The sequence below is a fragment of the Trematomus bernacchii genome, unplaced genomic scaffold (genome assembly GCF_902827165.1).
Source record: "Trematomus bernacchii unplaced genomic scaffold, fTreBer1.1, whole genome shotgun sequence".
In the NCBI taxonomy this organism is placed as follows: Eukaryota; Metazoa; Chordata; class Actinopteri; order Perciformes; family Nototheniidae; genus Trematomus; species Trematomus bernacchii.
Window position 1 is genome coordinate 4,035,209 of NW_022987797.1, and position 22,471 is coordinate 4,057,679.

At 40.5% G+C, this 22,471-nt stretch overlaps 1 protein-coding gene across 1 annotated transcript in view; it reads left to right on the top strand.

The window, feature by feature from the left end:
• Positions 1-22,471, top strand: part of kctd6a (potassium channel tetramerization domain containing 6a) — a 43,836-nt gene that overhangs the window by 5,690 nt on the left and 15,675 nt on the right. Inside the window, 2 exon segments of the mRNA XM_034149872.1 lie at positions 920-1,089; positions 5,248-5,500. Of these exon segments, the coding sequence (XP_034005763.1) occupies positions 920-1,089; positions 5,248-5,500 (423 nt within the window).

The window sequence follows — 22,471 nt, forward strand, 5'->3', positions numbered from 1 at the left end:
CTGTACATACCATACTATATGCTGATACTGGGTAAAGATGTGAACAGCAGGCCACTGAACTTTGATATAACATACCAATTTTGTGAATTGTTATTGAATATTTTGGTTCCAACGGCTCTGATTTTGCATTTCGTTTTATTGTCAAGGTTAGGAGCTATGCAATGTATTATATTATTGAAAGTTCTAGTTTTGAGAATTTGTTTTACTAAAGAAGTTAACAGATTTTAAAGATGTGGTTGATTTATCTAAATATTGCGTTAAATTCTGCTATACCTTTGGAAATGTAATAACTATCATATGAGCGCAGCTTAGCTGCTGTTGTCAGTATCTACACAATTATTAACTGAGGGGCTAATTCACAAAAGCATGCATGACTTTTGTGGTTGCTAAACCTGATCAAACAAGACAAAACAAAATAAACAGTTGGCTCAAAATGTTCCCCTTTCAGTCAAAAAGGGGAACTTCCTCACAAAAAGGGCAGATTACACTCTGCTTTAAAAACGTTATATCTGTGTTTGCGCTTTAACAAAATTAGTTGCAATATTCTTTGTGAATTAGAGCTGAAGATACACGTTGTAATTGATGCACGATTCATGGAGCCATCAGTACGTTGGCCCGCCAGGTGCAAGCGATGCACCGGCCCAAAACATGTGCTGCAGTTTAAAAAACAATGCAAATGAAAAACATAACTGTGCCAAAACAAATGCAAATGAAAAGAGATCTTCACCCACTTGAACAAACATGCACAGCATTGAGTCGTGCTCAATCCAATATTTTTGTCATTTTCTCCACTGAGTCCTTCCTCTCAGAGGGTTTGATTTAGCCAAGTTTAAACTCCCTGCGACACAAATATGTGTTTGGTGTATCTTTAAAGGGAAACGCTGTCATTGTCTGTGACTGCTGTTCCTGATTTGTCCAGATGCGGGAGCCAGTGACTCTGAATGTTGGCGGCTGCGTGTACAGCATGTCTCTGTCAACGCTACAGCGCTACCCAGACTCCATGCTGGGAGCCATGTTCGGAGGAGACCTCCCCACCGCCAGGGACGTACGCGGAAACTACTTCATTGACCGTGACGGCCCGCTGTTTCGGTGAGTTAATGTTTGTGTGAATTAGCGTGTCACTGTGGGGGAATTTTATATTTTTTAACTGTAAAATCTGCAGGTAGCTCATCAAATGAATCATATTTTAACTTGCAGTATTAATAATCCAAACGTGCTATGTATTAGGCAAACCATGTTTTACGATCGTGGTAACGAACCATCCATCATCAATAAGTTGTTAAAGGTCTCCTATTATACTATTTTTAGGCATATATTATAGGTCTCAGATATATAAAAAACATGTCTATGAAGTGTTTTGCTCAAAATACCAAATAGATCACCCATTCTAGCCATGCCTCATACCCCTCTATTTCAGCCCTGTTAGAGAAGTGCTGATTCTGGGTCAGTAGCTTTAAATGTTGCCGAGCTGCTGCTGGCTACGCCCCTTTGGAGCTGTGAATAGAGAGGTTTCTACCCAGATGCTAAACGCTGCCCTGATTAAACGCCATATCATGTTCCAAACCACATCAAGGACAGTATGGAGCTCAAATGCTTTTTCTCTCACAGTCTTACCACAAGGTGAGTACCTTTTTATTTCCAGCTTCTTAACACATATTCTCTCCAGTACAGGTTAGTGTTAGCGATGCCAGCTAATGTAAACACAGACCATATTACTTCCAAAACACGTCACACATTGTTTCTGATACAGCGACATTTCTGATAGGGTCATGGACGTAAAGCCAGCCCACATTTTAGTAATGTCATGACCGCAGCAAATCTGGATCAGCTTCGTTGTACCCCCGTTTTTAGAGATGTGGGTAAGGAGGAAAAGAGAAAGGGTTGTATTTTCAGAGTCTCCTTACACACCGGGGACACATATTTAAGTATAAAAGACATCAAAAAGTGCATTTTGCATAAAGGGGACCTTTAAGGAATTCACTCTGAATTGAATAATCCTCAATTTATTTCTCCCATTTTTTTTTTAAACCTGTGTGGTGTCAGCTGTTGTCTGACAAACAATAATGGAAACAAATAGAATTGATTAAAAAAGCAAATAAAAACATTAATTTACCTTAACAACTGACAACTGACCAAAGTAAAGTTACACAAACTTTAAGAATTATTATACTGTATACATGTGTATGCATGAAATTGACAGGACATTTAGGCGTTGTGCACACGGGAACGTTTGCGTTTATGCACAGTATGCGCTTTCAAAAAAGTCTTCCGTTCACATGCATTCGTTTCATTTAACGTGTCTGTTCAAACGAGACCGCTGGAAACGCTGTAGTACATATGCCAGGACTGTAAGTGGCGCTGTAACTTCCGCCAAAATACACCAAAAGCGGCAAAGAAGACCCTGGAGCAGCCCCGCAGCAATGTTGCCATGGCTACTCTTCTGTTTATGCCCCGCGGTGGATTTAGCAACATGTAGTAGTTAATGTAATTCTCCATGTCCACTTGTTGCTGATGGTTGTGGTAGAGGAGCTGTAGATGTTGTACTAACATCTGTAGCATGGTCAGTAGCAGTAGCACTAGCAGTAGCTACTGACAATAGCTACTGGCCATGCTACAGCAGTGAGCAGGAGAGGTGGGGCTATCGTTATTTTGTGTGTGGCGATTGCTGGTATTCAGCGGGATATAGTAATTTCCTCAGCATGTAAATATGGATAAATGCAACGGGGAAGTTAACTGAAAGAAACCGAATCTGTGGATATTGCATCGACCGACCAAGAAGCACATCTCCGTGGAGAGGACGCGCTCAGAAAGAGAGATATTCTCTACAAACACCGGGTGAGATCGCTCCTCTGGGACACGCCGGTCCTGTGTTTCCTTTTTTTGTGTGGATTATAGCCTGAATAGGCCTACAAACATTTCTCTTTGTGCCGCCGACGGGCTCGGGAGCAATGAACAATAATGGCTTGGATTAGGCAGTAAAGACAATTTTGGTGTATCGCAGAGCGGACTGTTTAATTTTGTTTGTGTTGTTTGGCTGGAAAATTGTCAATATAATGGATCAATGCATGAAATCTGACTCTGTTTATTTTGTTTAAGGAGTATATTGGGCGTTAACAATTCTGGTTTGCCTTTTATAATATTATTTCATTCAAGAACCCCTTGTGCGTTTAATTAACACAGCTATTTTTGATAGTTGATCGTTACAGATAGCTACTGGCCATGCTACAGCAGTGAGCAGCAGAGGTGGGGAGAGGTGGGGCTATCATTATTTTTTCAGGAAATATTCGTATAGAGGCGATTACACGGACTCGTTTGACCCCCCAGAGAGTTTTGTTTGCAAATCTATCCACCTTGGGACCCGTTATCGTTTGTGGGGTCCGTTTCTATCGGCCTCGTGTAAATAATAGGGCTATACGCACGCGAATCTATACAAGCCGTTTTGTCCTCGTGTAAACTGCGCCTTAAGGCCCCTACACACCAGGCCGATATCGGCCGTCTTGCGTTGTTGGGCGAAAACGGGTTCCTTGTCGCCCAAAGTCAATTTGGTGTGTCCCGAACCCTCGGCCGTGACACGCCTTATTTGGCCTTTCACGATCGACACCCGGCCGATTCAACATGTTGAAACGGCCGGGTGTCGGACACAAGCTATCGGGCCAAGAAACCACTCTGATCAGCTGTTCAGCTAGCAAATGAGAAGCGAAACGGAAGTGAGGGACGTAAACAAACGATTTAAATGTCCTCTCTTACCTCCCACACATAGCAGGGACATCTCTGATATCGGCGGGAGCGTCCCCGGCTGTCCTCTGCTGAGAGCTCCGTGATTTGTTTGGTCAAGTCCGGTTTTTCATCTCATCGTAAATTTAGCAAGAAGTGGCCATTATTACATTGCTGACTCAATAAACTACACACCCGCCAGAACACTGCGATCATCAGATGCAGGTCTATTAACTGTGATTTTATAGTATGTCTGCACTTTATGTGCTCATTTCATCATGCATGTATTTTTATATTCTAAAACATGTTTTCGATGGACGAGAGTGAAAATGGAACGGCACCCGCTATTTGTTTGTATATCAGTCTGTTCTTCTTCTCTGTCTTCCGGTTGTTGCCTATTTTGAATGACGAATACACACTACCGCCGCCTGCTGGTAAGGAGAGTTATTGCCACTCACGCATGCGCAGTTCGTACGTGCTCGGCTGTAGTAAAGCGGTGTATTTCAGTGCGACACACGGCCAATATAGGAGAACTCGTCGATGGATCTGTCGGTGTCGGATGTCGGCGAGTTCTCTGGTGACTGCCTGGTGTGTCAGGGCCTTTAAAGGGTTACATTTGATTTACCCAAAGTCTTTGATGTTTTTTGTAGCTCACATCCTGTCCTTATCTTCTCCTTTTAGGGATGCAGAGAGTAGGGGTGCTGTGTTAACACCTCCCCCTTCCCACATGCCCTGTAGAGTTAAAGTGAGAAAGGGTCCTCTTTTTTTAGCGACCTTTACTACATGTTATTTCAAATGCAGAAATCAGTCCTTTTGTCTCTGACTTTGCGGTGTCCATTTTGATTTTGGTTCCTAGGTAGGAGCTGGGCCAATTACATCGTAAAATAGAGGTCTATCACTGACCATATATCAGTGTAATTTCTTTGATTTTCCAGAGCATCCGGCTGGCTGAGCTTTTGCCAGTCTACTCCTGGGGAAGGAAGAGATCTTAAACTACAGAGTCCAGTAATAAAATAGTCAAATCACTACTCTGAATTGAACCATATTTTACTAAATGAATATCATGCTGTATTGGAAAATACATTAAACTTGTGACTGAGACAATAAACTTGCAAGGAAAATGTTTACTTAGGTAATAAATTAAGTAAGAAGTAGGGTCATTTTTCTCATAGACTTCTATGCAACCAGACTTATTATTGGAACCACTGGCGTAGCCCCCTGCTGGCCATTAGTGAAAGTTAGTTTATTTAGTCACTTATTAGTAATAGCGTTTTTCATGACTCACAGAAGCTTCAGACATTCACCAGTGGGGTATTTATTGACATTTGTTATGTCATAGAACAAAATTGGAAAATCTCATAAGCTTTATTTTAGGCTTCTAACCACAAACACATTATAGTCATTTCCGAGTTTAAGGACTCGGCTGCATCACTCTAATTAGATCCGGAAGTTTCCGCTTGCTCTAGAGCTGTACAGCAGCTCTCCCTCCAGCTCAGCATTCTGCACATATCCCGTACGTTTCTGCTGTTTCAGCTATATCCTAAACTTCCTGCGGACGTCAGAGCTGACGCTGCCGTGCGACTTCAAGGAGACTGAGCTGCTCAGGAAGGAGGCTGACTTCTATCAGATCGAGCCCCTGATTCAGTGCCTGGGAGACCCCAAACCCCTGCTTCCCTATCCCACAGACACCTACGAGGAAGTGGTGGAGCTGTCCAGCACCAGAAAGCTGTCAAAGTATTCCAACCCAGTCGCAGTCATCATCACGCAGCTCACCATCACCACCAAGGTCAGTGGGAACAGGACGGGCTCGTGTTGATGTAGGAAGATATATCGCCGCATCATCTTATTTTTCATGAGACCCTACTTTCTTCTTCTTTAAAATGTTGTATCTCTTTGATATGGTTGGCTTAGTAAAAATGGACATCTCTTCCCCTCTGTTCAAATGTTTTAATTGACTATGTTTGCACTCAAATATAACTAACTGTACACTGTAAAAAATGGCTGTGAAATCCACAGTTATTTACAGTGTTTGTGCACAGTAAATTACTGTATACCATTGTAGAGTATAATACCGTGTTTCCAACCAAAAATTACAGCAACTCTGGAGTTACTGTAGAAATAGCAGTAGTAACGTCCCAACTGTATAACATCACAGTAACCAACAATGTACTGTAGATAATCACAGTAACCAACAATGTACTGTAGAAGATCACAGTAACCAACAATGTACTGTAGATAATCACAGTAACCAACAATGTACTGTAGAAGATCACAGTAACCAAAAATAAAGAACCAACCGAAAAACCCCATTTCTAGAATAGCTAAATTATCTAAAATATCTTAAATAAACCAACATCTTTTTCTTAATATACATAATCTTGATGCAGTGTAATTACTAGTTTGGCTATACTAGATATTTTATATACTTAGTAGATATATATTTTTAAGACCCTATGTCTTTGCAAACCGGAAGAACTACAAATGTGGTGCTGATTTATACAAAGAATGTGTCTTGGCATTGCACCTTAAAAACGCAACACAAAGGAATAAAAATAGACAAAAGTAAGGTAATAATCATCAATTTTATTATTATTGTGGCGGCTCAATTCCCAGTCCAGTTTGAGTCGCCGAGAGGCTAAGCTTGGCTATAGGCTGTGACGCGTTTTCAAAGAGAAAGTCCACACCGAAGTAATATAGTCAGAAAATATTTAATAAAAAACGAACGACAAACTATAGGGACAAAAACGGTCAACAGAAAAAATAGGCTTGTTTGAGATGAGCTGCGGCTCGTCTCGAAATTAGACGAGAATAGCCGATTGCAGCTGGGGGAGGTCTCAAAAAACTCGCCTGAAGTCGGACAGCTCGGAGTCGGCTTGACTCGGTTTGTAATGGCGGAAATTGCGTTGGCGTTCTTCGTTGCAGATGAAGTGGATGCAATAGAAATCCCACAATTATTATATCACTACAAATTAATGACTCAAGTGTCTGTTCACTTTAAAACAAATCAATACAAGGGGGGTTGAATCCTACATGTGAAAGACAGAACCACTACTTTTCAAAACTACTTCCGTCAGTGGTCTTGACCAGTTTGCATTTATAAAGAATGCACAAATGTGTTTAATCGTTAATGTCAGATATGTACTAAGTAAATACATTTGTTCCTGCTCAAGATTAGATTCAACTTTATTGTTATTGCACATATTACAGGTACTGAGATAACGAAATGCAGTTTAGGTTCTAACCAGGAGTGCAACAAGCAGTGAAGTGAAAAGTAATGTACACAATCTATAGAATAAAATATAGAATGAATTGAATGATGAATAAACAGTGAGGGGTATGAACAGGACACAGGAGTGGTTTAAATAAACTGGGTTTTTTATTTACCCAAAAGTCCACAGAAAACATCATAAATCAATAATTTCTAATAACTAGGCCTATAAAAGAGGTAAACAGAAAGTACCTCAAAGAAACATGGCATCAACTTAACAGGTGTTAACTCAACAAACTGACCTGCGACAATGAAAAACCAAGGAACCTATATAGTGGCTTGGCCAAACCAAGTTGAAACCAAGGGATAATTAATAGTAACAGAAAACACAAAGGACACTGACAAAACCCAAATCCCCCCTTTAACATGAGGTGCGTTCACACCGGAGTACTTTGGTGTACTTTTCCCACAATAGTTCATCAGAACTACGATATATTTGCGTTCACACCAAAAAGCCCCAGGAACTAAAGTAGCTCAACTTAGTTCGCGAGACTCGCTTTTCAGTCCCTGCTACAGAGCAGGGTCTGTCGTGGGAGAATGTAGTTCGTACGTCTGATTGGCTGTGCGGAATGCAAACCACGCCCGTTTGACTCAGAATTTTTTGTTGTAAGCGGCCATTGTATTTCCTCGCTGGACAGCACATCCGAAGAGATTCCTTTTGTGAAAGCAGTTATTATAACAACACTAAATAAATCAATTGGAGTGATGAGGATGTGTCTGCGCTTCTGGCGATTTACTCGAAGGACGCGAAGCGCCACATTCAGAAGCTTCTACTGCATGCAGTTTCAGTGGATCAGCAAAGTTAGCAGACCTGGCAAAGTCATGTCGGGACGACTACGAAGGTAAAATAAAATACATGCACTGCACTGTTTTAATCTGCACAATACTGGTCTTAGATGTACTTTTATTTGCTCAGTAGATCGAGCTAGCCATGGTAGAACTTGCTAACGTTAGGTCCAAGCTGGCTAATAACATCTAGCTAGCTAGCTATTCTCATCCATGCCCGCTATGAACACGTTTTGACTTGTGAATAAGTGCAATGTTCTGTAATTTGCTTCACTAACTCATGGCACTAATCGTGTGTTTCAGGCGAGGTGTTTCTCTCAGGATTAGAAACTAGTTTTCCCCTCCGGGATAAAAACGATAATATAACGTTAGCAATTAGCATGCTAGCTGGACATAATGCTACCTCTGTGGCTAATGCATAGAGGTAAACAACAGATTGTAGTTGCTATAATTTCAAGTAATTTGCAACATTCATTCTACATGTTAATGGTAAAAGCTTAAACAGTTGATTACCTGCATGCCACAAAGACTGATGTTCTAATATTTTTGCACATTTAAGTAGAAATGTAATTGAAATTCTATTTACTGCCTAAACATTGTTCCTTCTCATAGTATTATCCTAAATAGTTTGACCTTGTTTCCTCAGAAGGCTTCTCAGACTACATGGAGGATCCCTCAGAGAAACACAGTTTCCACGTTCAGTTCCCCCCCGCTGAGAGTAGGCAGCCTGCGCCCGGTCAGCGGACACCATCAGGACCACTATCTGATCACAGAGGATCCCATCCTGACCGCTGCTGCCATACTGCAGCAAACAGGAGGGAACGGAGGTGAAAACACACTTTATAAATTTAGATATGTGGAGCACAAAGAAAAGTGTTGAGTTTAACTATAAAAATATTAGGTTCAACTAACCTAATACCGTTATATGAACTTTGCTGTGTTTTCAGCGTAGCTTTGTAAAGGTAACATTTAGCAGCTAAACTGTGGATAACAAGTAAACCACATTGGTTTGTTATTCAATATGGCCACCAAAAGCTTTTTGAATCATTACATGTCACTTGTTAGACGCTTTTATCCAAAGCTTACCTACTCAATACTGTGGGCAATCTCCACAGGAGCACTTTGGGGTGAAGTGTCTCGGGGACACAACGACATGCTACACCCTACCCCTACACACTACCCCTCCGTTTGCGCGTTCGCGCGGAGGGTCCGCCACATTAAGTGCTGTTCCAAACCAACGAGTGTGGAGAGGTGTGGAGGGGGAGTGGGCTATCAAGCCCTCAAACAGCGAGTCTGCATCGGTGCTGACTTGAGACCGGTCTCTACCTGACCGGAGTCACGCTGTGTGTGTCCGTCAGGAAACACGCTGTTAAAAAGTAGTTCCAGCAAACATCCACTGATAAATTGCGATGTTAACAACCTCATGATAACCTCATATTCTTTTAACTTAGGATCATACCTGTGTTTAGTCTAGAAAAAGGTAAATGTGTGCATTTTATTATAAAGTTGTGTATATTTACAGACTGTTGCAAAAACTAAGAAACTTATAAACATCAGGTTTAAAACTAAAAGAGCTTTACAGAAAAAGTAACACAATGAAAGATGTTTGGAGTTTTATTTGAGTTATTAATTTACATTTTTTGTCTAAGAGAAGCTGATTTGAAACCGTTGTTACATACAGTTACGGCATTTCCTGTTTCTGCCGGAGAGAGGGGAGTTTGTCCCAAAGCTTGCCGCTGTATTTACTCCCTCCATCTGACAGGAGGGAGCCTCGTTGAGCTGCGAGTGTGGCTACAGACGGAGTTCACTCCGTCACGGAGGGGTAGGGTCGAGGGAGTGGTTTGGGATTGGGCCTCAGAGGTGGAGATCGCCCACAGTGATGACTCTGACGTGGGGGGCTCTCTGTTATGGGCTGCTCCCCTTCTAGTATTTGGACAATGTTGTGTCGTTGTTGCGATTAAACTGATCTTGTATCTTGCATATTTCACCTTAGGAAAGTGGGCACGCGATGACAGCTTCCTTGACACCATCATGGCGATGGACTGCCGTGCCATGGTCAGCAAGGAGAATGAGGACCTGCGTGCCAAGGAGATGCACGACGAACGGCTGCTGCATTCACACAAGGCCCAGGAATCGAGGTGGAGCAACAAAATACCTTTCAGGCTGGGCTTCTGGCAGTGCTAAGCGAGCTGATTAAATCCAACAGGCCTTCAATACAAAAATTAAGAAAAACTTGTCGTCATTGATAAACTGTACAATGACTTGTTGGGAGGCGTGTGGTGCAGTGGTCTGGTGCGTTGGTGTTCGGATCAGGGGAGCACAGGTTCAAACCCCACTGCAGTCAGGATGTCGTTGTGTCCCTGGGCAAGACACTTCACCCCAAATTGCCTACACCTGGGAGAGTTCATTTTGTATTATTGTGATTATATATATATATATACCACTGTTATTAATACTGACACTTCACTTTGCACTCTATGTTCTATATCTATTGTTAGATATATATGTTGTCTATATATATGTTGTCTATATATATATATATATATATATATATATATATATATATATATATTGCCACTGTTATTATATTGTTTTGATACTACTGACACTTATTGATCTGCTGCTGATAAATAAAAGAGAACCTACATTGCGATTAAACAGAAAATGTATCTTGCTTATTTCTCCTGACACTTTATCTTTATGGTGACCTGTGTAGCATCCTATACATCACATGTAAGTGATTATTCTGATACCATCATGACACCATGAAACTGGCGAAGCTTTATTTATTGTGTCCCACCCCATATATGTGTCTTTGAAAAAGATCATTCAATCGTATTTCAAAATGGCGTCCATCAACACAAACACTATTTATAGAAAGATAAATGGTTAAGTTTGTAATTAACAGTGTTGTGAGTTCAATATTTTAATTAATTATAGTAAGGGAACATAGGAGGATATATAATAAAGGTGTTAACTGCTGAGCCTATTTACTGTGCAATACTACAGACATGTTAGTAGTATTATTTCTTATCTAACTCTTTCCTATGGTCAGACAAATCAGAAGTCATTTAAACAATTTGAGATTGTTCTTTTTGTTTCTCAATTGATTTTCCAGAATATGCACCACCTAGGCACAGACTTTATATCACAAATAAATGAATGACATGTACTACAGTAATTGATTATATTGATATTGCCTACTCGGATATAAATGTGTATAAAATGAAATCAATTCAAAGTTTTTTGCTGCTTTTAATGCAATTCATGGCTGCAGGGCAAACGTCCAAAATCCTTATTCTACAATCATTTAATCAAGACACTTGTGTATATTTTACTTTAATTTGTAATAAACAAAAAAATATGAATGGTTGTCATCAAGCTGGGTCGCCGGTAAGGCAGTCCATTCCTCCCTGTACTCATCACCACGACGCTCACACAGGTTATGCAATACGCAACATGCTGCCACCTGGATTTTGATATTGTCCATGTTGCAGTCGTTTCGCTTCATCAAGCACCGCATATCTGGAACACATACAAAGACACAAATTAGCCCTACATAACTCCATAAATCCTACATTAGATAGTATTAATGTGATTTACTGAACGTACCATTGCTGTTCTTTGGGCGTGATAACGGTCATCATCCTCAGCTGTCCTACGACGAAACATGTCCATAGCGTGTGCTTGTCGCCGTCCAGTCCTTTTGTTAAGGCTTCTTAACCGCGATCTGTATTTGTGGCTGAGTTATTGGCTTAAATAACTCAGCACCAAAACCACAACTTCAGTCAACTCCATAGCGTGTCTGACTGAGGTCGGAAGGTAAACAGAAGCATACAGCGGAAGTGGAAGTTTTTTTTCTTCTTCTCTCGGTTTTTTGGCGGATTGCAACTTTAAGGTGCATACCGCCACCTACTGTACTCGCCGTGAAGTTGTTTGCGGCCTGCCAGGAAAAGCTAAGCAGAAGAAGAAGAAGTGACGTCAGCGGCTCATTTGCCTAATCCACCCCCAGGAACTCATTTTGGTGTGAACGCGATCTGCTTTAGTTCGTCAGAACTAAAAGAACTCTCATGAACTAAAGTTCTCAGGAACTACTGTGGGAAAAGTACTTGGTGTGAACGCGCCTATTGAAGCAGGTGGTTTGTCCCAATCTGTCCCAATTGGCTCCTTGCAGTATTTATGAGTCCTCAGCGCTCGGCCACGCCCTTTGCTGAACCAGGAAGTAACCTACCCCAATGGACATGGTAACTCAAGAGACAAAGAAAGTCATTAATACAAACAATTTTGTCAGTTAATTTATGTAACCCTAGCCAAAGTTTGACACTCCGACGTCAGGCCGCTTAGTGAAAAAGCAAGTTAAGCTAACTGTACTCGGCTAGCTTATCAAAATGTCTTACACGTGTAAGGTTTGTAAGTTCAGTACAGGGTCCATTCCTGCATGCATTTGGTTGTTTGTATTCAAAGTGTTTTCAAATATTGTGTATTATCTAAGAATAGTGATAATGTATTTGCCAAACAGTGCCTTTTGTTGTGTCTCGTCAAATGTGTCAGTTATGTTTATGTATTACAGATGGAGCCTCTTATTTTGGACCCCAGCATACAGCTTCCTGCCTACTGCCAGCCAGTTACCTGCCTAAGACCTGCCAAAGACCAGTATTCAGGAATGTTAGGCCCTCCCACTATTCTCCAATTTCAGGGTTTAACCAGGAGATGGCGCTATATATTAAATAACTATGGCCAAACTAAGACTTAGTTTTTCACAAGAGACAATGCAGATATTATATAAAAAACTAAAGTTAAAATCTTGTTTTTAATGCCCCAAGAGCAATAACATCTTGTCACAAGCTTTTTGGAAGAAAAAGACTTCAAGAGACCTGTAGTTGACTAATTACAGGCCTCAATAAAGTTCTGCCATTGGTTGTGAAAAACAACGGTGGACATAGTGGAAAGTGAAATTGACATTGTCGAATTTAATAAAAATACAAAATAATGTATCTGTGTACGTGTTTTATGTGATCTGCATGCACTTATCAAACATCTAATTAAAGAATGGTAGCTGTACCTCTCAAACAACCTAAACTAGTTATAAATGTTTATTTTAAATAAAGTCTTTATGACTCGGAATATGAATAAAATGGGTCCGTTACAGTTTGTTTTCATCTGATTTCAAATAAACAAAGTCTTGGCTTTCAGAATATTAAACTTGTTTCGGCAAATTTAGATGATAAACTTTAAACTTTCACACACGTTGACCGGCGAAAAACTCTGCCCGGTTCACCGACCCCCCTCTGAGTGAATACCCAAGATATCTTGGTTTGATTTGGAGAATTTATTTAGCTACTTGGCACTAAGAGTACAGATACGTCTACCCTTTCTTTTCAGAGTGTAATATCTGCATTTTCTCTTTTGGTTTGAATAGGAGAAGGGCAATGGTTATCGACGGTGCTTTTAATGCCTATTGTATACGAACTGTGTGATTTATATTGCTTTTCAAATGCATATAAGCCCCCCATTTACACTGCACTTCCCCGTCAAGAAAATGAATAGCACTTAGTTAGATCACTTTACAGATCAGGTTGGACCAGCCCTATCGCTACTCTCTGCATTTCCTACTGCAGATAAAAAAAAAGCTACAAATATGTATTTCTTAATAAACTAAATAGGCCACCATTGGTAGCAGTTCTCATTATATACTTCTCAGTATACTTCCCCCACCCGCCCACTGTTTGTTGCTTTTTGACATGTAAATGGGTAACTACCCCCCTCTGAGTGAATACCTGTTGTACCTGTCCGGGGCTAAGCCCATAGGACGATGCTCTGATGTCATCACCCTCGCACATTGGTCATATGTTTATGAGATCACTGTGATTCACTTCTCCGCGGCTCCTCCGTGCAGAGAGGCCCCCCCGTTGACAATTCACGAGCGTCTAACTCTCTCCCCCCTCCCCCGTCGCACCTTCTAACAGAACCCCCCCCCCCCCCCCCCCCCATATCTGGATTTGGCCCACAGACCTAGAGAGTAGCAAAATACAGTGAGTCCTAAACACAAGTAGTCAGGGTTCATTTATAACGCTTATTTTGATTTATTTTTCTCAAATGATGCTGTATGTTTCACTTTCTGAAAGCGTTAGAATCGCACATGAAAAATATTGAAAGCTGCCAGCTGCCCTCGGCCATGTCTTTGGCGGTGATCCAAGCTTCGGTACCACAGTGGATAAAGTTAGTAATACATTTATAGGCTACTGATCAAATGTCAATACATTACATAAGTCTTATTCTCATTCATACTTAATTTATTTCTTCTTCTCAGTATGAACACAAAAAACTAACCGGTATTACATTTCATTCTAAAGTTTACGGTCTAAAAAGGTATTTAAAACAGATAATTTGTCGTTGCTGTACTGAGCATAGCAATATATTTATTTTCACTATGTTATTTATTTATGATTATCCTTGGGCTCAGCAAAGATTTGATGTCAGCTGTTGCTGTCTTTTTTTCTATAGTTAATACTGAAATAGAGCCCTGCTGTTTTGTCAGGGCCCTTTCTTTAAATATAATTTTAAAATGTCGATACAGTAGCCCTTTTTTTTAAATGTCTATGCTTAAGTTTTTGTGTTGCTATCTGCTTTGTGTAGCGTGGTTCTACAAGCAAGTCAGTGCATTCATTGGATGGTATCAGAGAGATACAAGGGTCTGTAAATGCAATGAAAACAATTGGCCACAGCAAATAATTGATATTAAACATGTAATTTTTACTTTTGAATACTTCAGTACAAAGGATGTATTGAATAATTTAAGTGATATGTGTACACATATAAATCATTAGTCAAAACAGGGCTACATTTGATTGAATTATAAAAGGTATAATATGTGGTAAACTGAAGAGCCGTTTGGGAGCCGAAAGAGCCGGCTCTTCTTGGTGAGCCGAGCCAAATGATCCGGCTCACCAAGAAGAGCCGGAATTCCCATCACTAATAGACCTAACATGTGAAGAAACATACTTTATTTAAAATAAACATTTATAACTAGTTTAGGTTGTTTGAGAGGTAATTGAAATAGCTAAGGGTGATGATCTGCGAACACAAACTACAGACTGCTGGAGAAGAGATATCACAGGGGGGGGGGTTGGGACACACACATTCCGATGGCCAATTCGTTTTAAACAAAGAGTAGGCTATACTCAACATAGTGGGGTGGGGGCTGGTGAACGGTATGGTCAATGTTTGTAAACACTGTGACATTTTGACTTTATTTGATCATTTCAGTTAAAAACTAACGTTCATATTTCATATTACTGTTTTGCCTGGCTGGACCTGTAATTTACAGGAAAGGAGTGCACGCTACTAAAGAGACACGCTACCATGGAAACCAAACAATGGTGTTGCTGTATTGAAGTCCGAGTGGAAACAGTCATATTTGGAGCGTTATGTTAGAATGAAACAGCGAGGTCGTGACTCACAAAAAAAGTGAAGTGAAGTGTTACTTCACTAATGCCCCTTTCACACCAACGCAACTCCGGTTCAAGCTCCGTGCTAGAGCTTTTCTGGTTCAGAACCGGTTCTTCGGTTTAGCGCCAGCTCTTTTCACACCGCTCAGAGCCCGACTGGTGCTGCCGCTGCTGCGTCATGACGTCACAGTTTACGTCGCTGAGTTTCTCCCCAACGCCGGAGCTCACCTCACAACAACAACGGGCCGGGGACTGCGTTGCTTTTAATCATACGAAGCCAGATTAAATTAAATAACGACTTCTCCAACCTTATACTTTTCTCCAGAGTGCCGTGGTTCATTGTTTATTAATGTGTTTCAGCGGCATTTACCGACCGCTGCAGTGCTGGCCGGCTGCTCTTCAACGGGAGTGTATTCTCCCGTTAGCTCCGGGTTAGCTCACACGGCTCTAAAGTATTCACTGTCTGACTGTCACACAAGCAGCTGATACATATCCCCAGTTCCCCTTAAGTGAATGTGTGTCAGTCTGAATTGACGCTGTTTGGTGTCAGTCTGAATTGACGCTGTTTGGCATCACAACGCTGTTATGAAAGTTTCTCTGGTATAACATGGGTGATGTTAGCATAGCAACCGAAGCTAAACTGACTACTTGCTAAGCAGTTTTCTACAGGCACTTTTTACCGACGTATTTTTCATTATGATTCTACTTGTGATAGTCGGACATGACAACCTGTGCAGCCCATGTATTGATTCCATCCGATAGCTGCTATAATAACAAACAAAACGTCTGCCTGCTCTCCACAATGATCAATAACAGCGAACGGATGGTCAAAGTAAGGTACAAATAAACAGAATCACACGTTAGTGTTGCCTGACTTTATAAAGTGTGTTTTTTTTAACAAGTGTGTGGTTGCGTTCTAGTCACTTTGCTCAGCACTACTGCTTGTTACAACTTTTATTTGCCGTACTCGCCTTAAGTGTTAGCTCAGGTTAATCTCGCCCTCCTCCGACGTAAGCGTGACGTATGCGGTTCTTGCTTCTAGACGGACAACTTTTTGGTGCTCGAAACGAACCGGGTTCCGGAGCTATGACGCTGCTCCGCTGCGGTGTGAACAGGAAAACCCGGTGCTTTTCAAGCACCAGCACCGAACCGGCCCTGCAACACCGTTGGTGTGAAAGGGGTATAACTGTAAGCTTGTCACTCAGAGTAACCTACAGTTAACTTAACTGTTGGAAAAGAAAGATTAGGGGGGGAGAGAGCTGTGATGGGCCATTAGGAGTGTGAACACACAGCTGAGAGCTGCCGTTTCATTCTGACTGTTTAAAAAACGGTAACAACGGACTATTTTTCTTAGCGGATGCATGTCAATTTAAATCAATACATACAACTATTTTTTAAATCAATAAAAATATTTTCTAAATCCAGTTACTTGATTTTTGTATTCTGATTACGTAACGCCGTTACATGTATTCCGTTACAACCCAACCCTGGATATGAAGCCAATAGAATAAATCAACACCCAGTAGTTCATTCTTATCCAAAAACAGCGGGACGATAGCTCATATATGACATTTCAAAGGTCTTTTATCTTGAAATGTTACATCAGAATGTCCTGATATTCGCTGACTGACTTTCTCAGTCTGAAGTGGAATGACTCTTTGATTATGGACAGTTCCCATTAAACAATAATCAAAATATAGATGGACAATAGATCTAATTTGAGATTTTAAACAGCATACATTTTAAATTGTGCTTCAGAAAGTCATGTTATTTTTGGAGTGTTGTGAGATGGTGTCAACATCAATTGAAATTAGTCACCCAGTGGAAATGGATATTTTAATAATGTATTTAACGGTCAGATATGTCTTCATAACTGTATCCTTAAGTTTTACATTCACTCAGTTATAATGTGGTAGTTATACGTAGTTTGTTTAAAATCATTATTGATCCCATTATAGGCTACGTATTTCTTAATTTAAGCTCCAGTAGCCTATATATGAATATGTTTGGTAGGCTATGTTTTTTAGGTATATTTGTTATTTACCGAGTAAGCGCTCATTTTTAATCAAACACGTCTCCCCGTCCCGAAAATAATAAAACAAATAAAAAGAGGAAACAATTTGATATGTCTACCATTTATTTTAGGAGTGTAATATTGTTAAGATTCATATGTCACAGATAGGATCATACATTTACAAAACATCACCATGTTTTTATTTAATCTACAAAAAATCAGAATCTTATAATATGGTCCTATATTTAACAAACTATGCCTATCTGCAATTCAGATCATCACCCTTAGCTATTTTAATTACCTCTCAAACAACCTAAACTAGTTATAAATGTTTATTTTTACTGTCGGCCGGGTCACTCATTACTGGATCAGCTGCTGCGTGAGACAGACACTGACGCTGTCAGAAGAGAGGGAGGACAAAGAGAGGCCAGGCTCCGTGTATTTTATTATTATATATAGTCGTTATTCATTTGTTTTAAAGCTCAATAAGGAAGATTTAAACTTTAACACACGTTGACCGGCGAAAAACTCTGCCCGGTTCCCTCGGCCCCCGCCACGTTGAATAAACAGAAGGCTGCTTTTGTGGAGGAAGTTACAGCGCTACGTACAGGCTCGGCATATGTACTGCAGCTTTTTCCAGCGGTATCCATAAATCTCTTAATTTTGCCCTCAAAGTGCACCAGATTGATGCATTTAACTTCAATATAAAGAAAAACATCTTCTGTTGTAACAACAATAACATTATAAATAGTAACATAGCTGAACATGGTATTGCACATTTAGCTTTCAGTGTTACTGACCTGAGATGTTTTTATTACATGAATTAAGGTGACTGAGGCTTTTTAACATAGACTTGTCCCACATTTTGCACAGAACTGTCCCACATTAGGAAATGCAGATTGTCTGAGACAACTTGGCACTAAGAGTACTGATATGTCTACCATTTATTTTCTGAGTGTAATATCTGCATTTTCTCTTTTGAAAAAATAAGTCTTAGTTTGGCCACTCATTTTTAATCACACACGTCTCCCCATCCCATTCAAATTCAAATTATTGACTGAAAGAGCAGTGTTGCCTACATGTTAATGGGTGGCATTGCCTATATGCATTTGAAAATAAATAGTACCCCCCTCTGAGTGAATACCTGTTGACTTCACATCTTGTCACAAACCAGGGACTTTACTTCCTGATTTTTGGAAGACAAGACTGACCCAAGATACCTGTACATAGTGGAAAGTGAAATTGACATTGTCAAATTTAATAAAAATACAAAATAATGTATCTGTGTACATGTTTTACTGTACTGTGATCTGCATGCACTTATCAAACATTTAATTAAAGAATGGTGATATACACAGTATATGCTGTGATGCAGCGGGAGGAGGAAAACACACACTTCAAGTCAGATCATCACCCTTAGCTATTTTAATTACCTCTCAAACTACCTAAACTAGTTATAAATGTTTATTGATATGTCTACCCTTTCTTTTATGAGGGTAGGCTAATATCTGCCTTTTCTCTTTTGGTTTGAATTGGAGAAGGGCAATGGTTATCGATGGTGCTTTTAAAGCCTATTGTATACTAACTGTGTGATTTATATTGCTTTTCAAATGCATATAGGCCACCCATTTACACTGCTCTTCCCGTCAAGAATATGAATAGAACTTAGTTAGATCACTTTACATTTCTGTGAATGAATTTTTAATCACACACGTCTCCCCGTCCCGAAAATAATAAATAAAATAAAAAGAGGAAACAATTTTCAAGTTCAGTTTTCACCGTTTTATTTAAAACAACTGACATAACTGACATAACTGACACCATAGGCCTATCTGCTGCGGAAACCAGGACGAGCTATTTCGGGATCTGTTTTTCGGTGGCTCCTCAGTCTCTCGTTTACCCGGCTCCTGATCTTATGCCACTGGTCAATGTTCACATTTGGGAACCGATTGTAAACATAGGACTCAATCTTTTGCTTCACATTGAGGGGAAGAGGCATTTTTCCATTGGTCCCAGTCCAGTTGGTTCTTTTCACCATTCTCCCATATGTTACAAATGGCGTTATGGCCATGAAAATATTAGCAGCATAGATCTCAGGGCGATGCTGTCCCTTAAAAAAGCTGTCCTGATAAAAATGTTCCTCTCGCTCTGAGGAAACTGCCCTGGTGGGTTCATCAGGTGTGTCCGCCGACCCTGGAGTGACCACTGGCACTGGAATGACCGGTGGCAATGGTGTTTTTATTTATTTATTCATTTATTTAACAGGGACACTGCACATTAATGAACATTTCTGTAAATGTGCCAGAGTTAGCCAAGAGGCTATTTTTCATCTGTAGTCCCTGGACAGATTTTAAAAGTCAATCTAAAACACATTTCATTTTAAACAAGTAAATACAATACATTTAAAACATGCAACATACATTACTGGGATACAATTTAAACAATTTAAATTTAAAATTTAAAATACAGAACATTAAAACAAAACAAATAAAACAAAACAAAAGAACATGTTAAAACACAGGCAGTGGGTTGTAAGCAGCAGAAGATTGGGTCACTGTTGGCAGAGCTGATTCCTCACTAACCATATTTTGAGTTTTGATTTAAATAAAGTGAATGTGGACTGGTCTCTGATTGGAGATGGGATTGAGTTCCATTGCTGAGCAGCTTTAACAGAAAATGAAGACTGACTGAAAGAACTTTTTCTGAGTGGAATAATGCAATCTCCTCTCTCTGCACCTCTTGTTACCCTAGTTGCAGTTGTGCGTATGTTAATAAACTGTCTAAGAGGAGGTGAGGTAAGGCCGTTGACAATCTTGTAAAAAAGGCAAGCATTTGCATGTTTACTGAGGTTTTCCCAGCTTAGCAACTTGGCACTAAGAGTACTGATATGTCTACCATTTCTTTTCTGAGTGTAATATCTGCATTTTCTCTTTTGAAAAACTAAGTCTTATGCCGCAGTTCCACTACACGGTCGGCCTCGGCCACGCTCGGTACGGCTTGGCCGCGTTGGGCCTTAACAGGGCCGACTCACTTCATGCTGCGCTTCCATTACAGTTTAGGAACTGGGGTAGTTACTATAGTAACGCAGTGTAGGCGGAGCGACGCTGCATACAACTGCCGTGACGTCATCTTCAATGCGACACAACTCATGAAACACGCAACAATGGAGGATGTGGATACCATCGTTAACTTGTTTCTGTGTCTGTGGTGTTTTATCACAGCAAGAAGGAAGACTTTGTTTCGGAAAAGGCGGCTTATAGCAAGACGTAATAGAGAAGAAGCTCATGGGAGACTTATGGCAATCGTAGAAAGCGGCAGAGACTACTCCAGCACGACTCAACGCTACTCGGTAAGCAAACGTTCGCTAACTAGCAATGTGTTTCACGCTCACTATACGACCAAAGTGTTTCAAGTATTTAATTAATTGTAGCTACCACTTTTACGTATTAAAATATGTATGCTTTTGTTTGTGTATTTCAGACGTTAGGTCGCCGCCGCAGACCATGCTCGACCGAGCTACCGAGTGGTGGGGTGTGATTGTTCCATCTTTCACACACACTCAGTAGGTGGAAAACTTTAGGATGTCTGAGGACACATACACCTACCTGTGCAACAAACTGCGGCCAGCGATGGAGAGACAGGACACATCATTCCGCAAGTGTATACCTCTAAAGAAGAGGGTGGCCATCGCACTGTGGAAGCTTGCGACCGGCTCAGAGTACAGAAGCATTGGACATCTTTTCGGAGTGAGCAACACAACTGTGTGCCGGTGTGTGCACGACTTCTGTGCTGCTGCAGAGACGTTGTTAGTACCGGAACTAATTCGTTCACCAGACCGGGCGAAGTTTGCAGAAATGGCCGACTACAATGAGACGAGGTGGGGGCTCCCACAGTGTGTAGGTGCTATTGATGGATCACACATACCCATCTTGGCACCACAGGAATACCACTGTGACTATTTCAACCGTAAAGGCTGGCACTCCTTCATCCTTCAAGGAGTTGTTGATGGTAAGGGACATTTCTGGAATGTGTTTGCAGGAATGCCTGGGAGCATGCATGATGCTCGGGTTTTGAGGCTGTCCTCATTGTGGGAGTTGGCCAGTCGTGGCAACTACTTTCCACCTTGCACCAGGAACATTGGTGGGGTGAATGCTGGCTATTACATCCTGGGAGACAATGCCTATCCCTTGCAAAACTGGCTCATGAAAACGTTCCCTGACAATAGACAGCTGACAGCAGAACATGTGATCTACAACAAGGGCATTTGCAGAGCACGGGTAGTGGTCGAAAACGCATTTGGTAGACTGAAGGGAAGGTGGCGTTGCCTCATGAAAAGAAATGACTGTGATGTGAAACTTGTGAAATCTATGGTGCTGACATGCTGTGCTCTGCATAACCTCTGCGAGAGTCATGACGAGGCCTATGATGATGAATGGGATGCACCAGCAGCAGCAGCAGAGCCTGGGGTAGCAGTGGCACAAGGTGCAGAGGAGGGGGGCACTGACATAAGAGAGGGTTTGATGCGCTACCTGAATAGGAATTGAAAGATTGTGGGCCATTTAAGGGTAGTGACATTTTGTTTTGTGTTTATTATTACTACATTGTGTTGAACATAAATACATATTTTTTTCTCTTTCACATACATGTGTTTGTCAAATGATTTAAACCAAAAAATGTTATCAGAATTGACTATTTAGTAAATATTTGAATTTCAAGTACCAGTAAGTACTGCCCCATAATAAGAACATTTGAGCAAATATCAGATCCTGAAAAGAAAATCTCTAATAAATTTAGCAAATATCCAAGTAAACTATAAACAAATACAAATGATCTCTTATCATCCTCTTTCTGTTTTTTTTTCGAAATACCCCCTTCCAGTTTATTTATAAAAGGTAGTCTTTGACTTTAATGTGTCAGTTACCAAACAATGTTTTAGAGGAGGACCTCAAGCTAGCAAACTATTTCTTGCTTTAAATCTATTCTTCGAATTCACTTTTTATCTTATGGGCTTTTTCCTAACTGGTGTTTCTTATTGCTTTATAAATTCATGTACAATGTTAGATCCCCAAATGTTATTAGTAGCCTATTTTTATTATTATTTAGAACAAATATAGGCCTATAACTTCTGCCTCAAAATTATGTGCATCTGAATTTTTTTTAAACGTTGGACTACGACACAATTCTCAGTGTTTTTGTTCTGCTGATTTAAAGCCCTTTAATGAAACGTGTACATTTCATTTC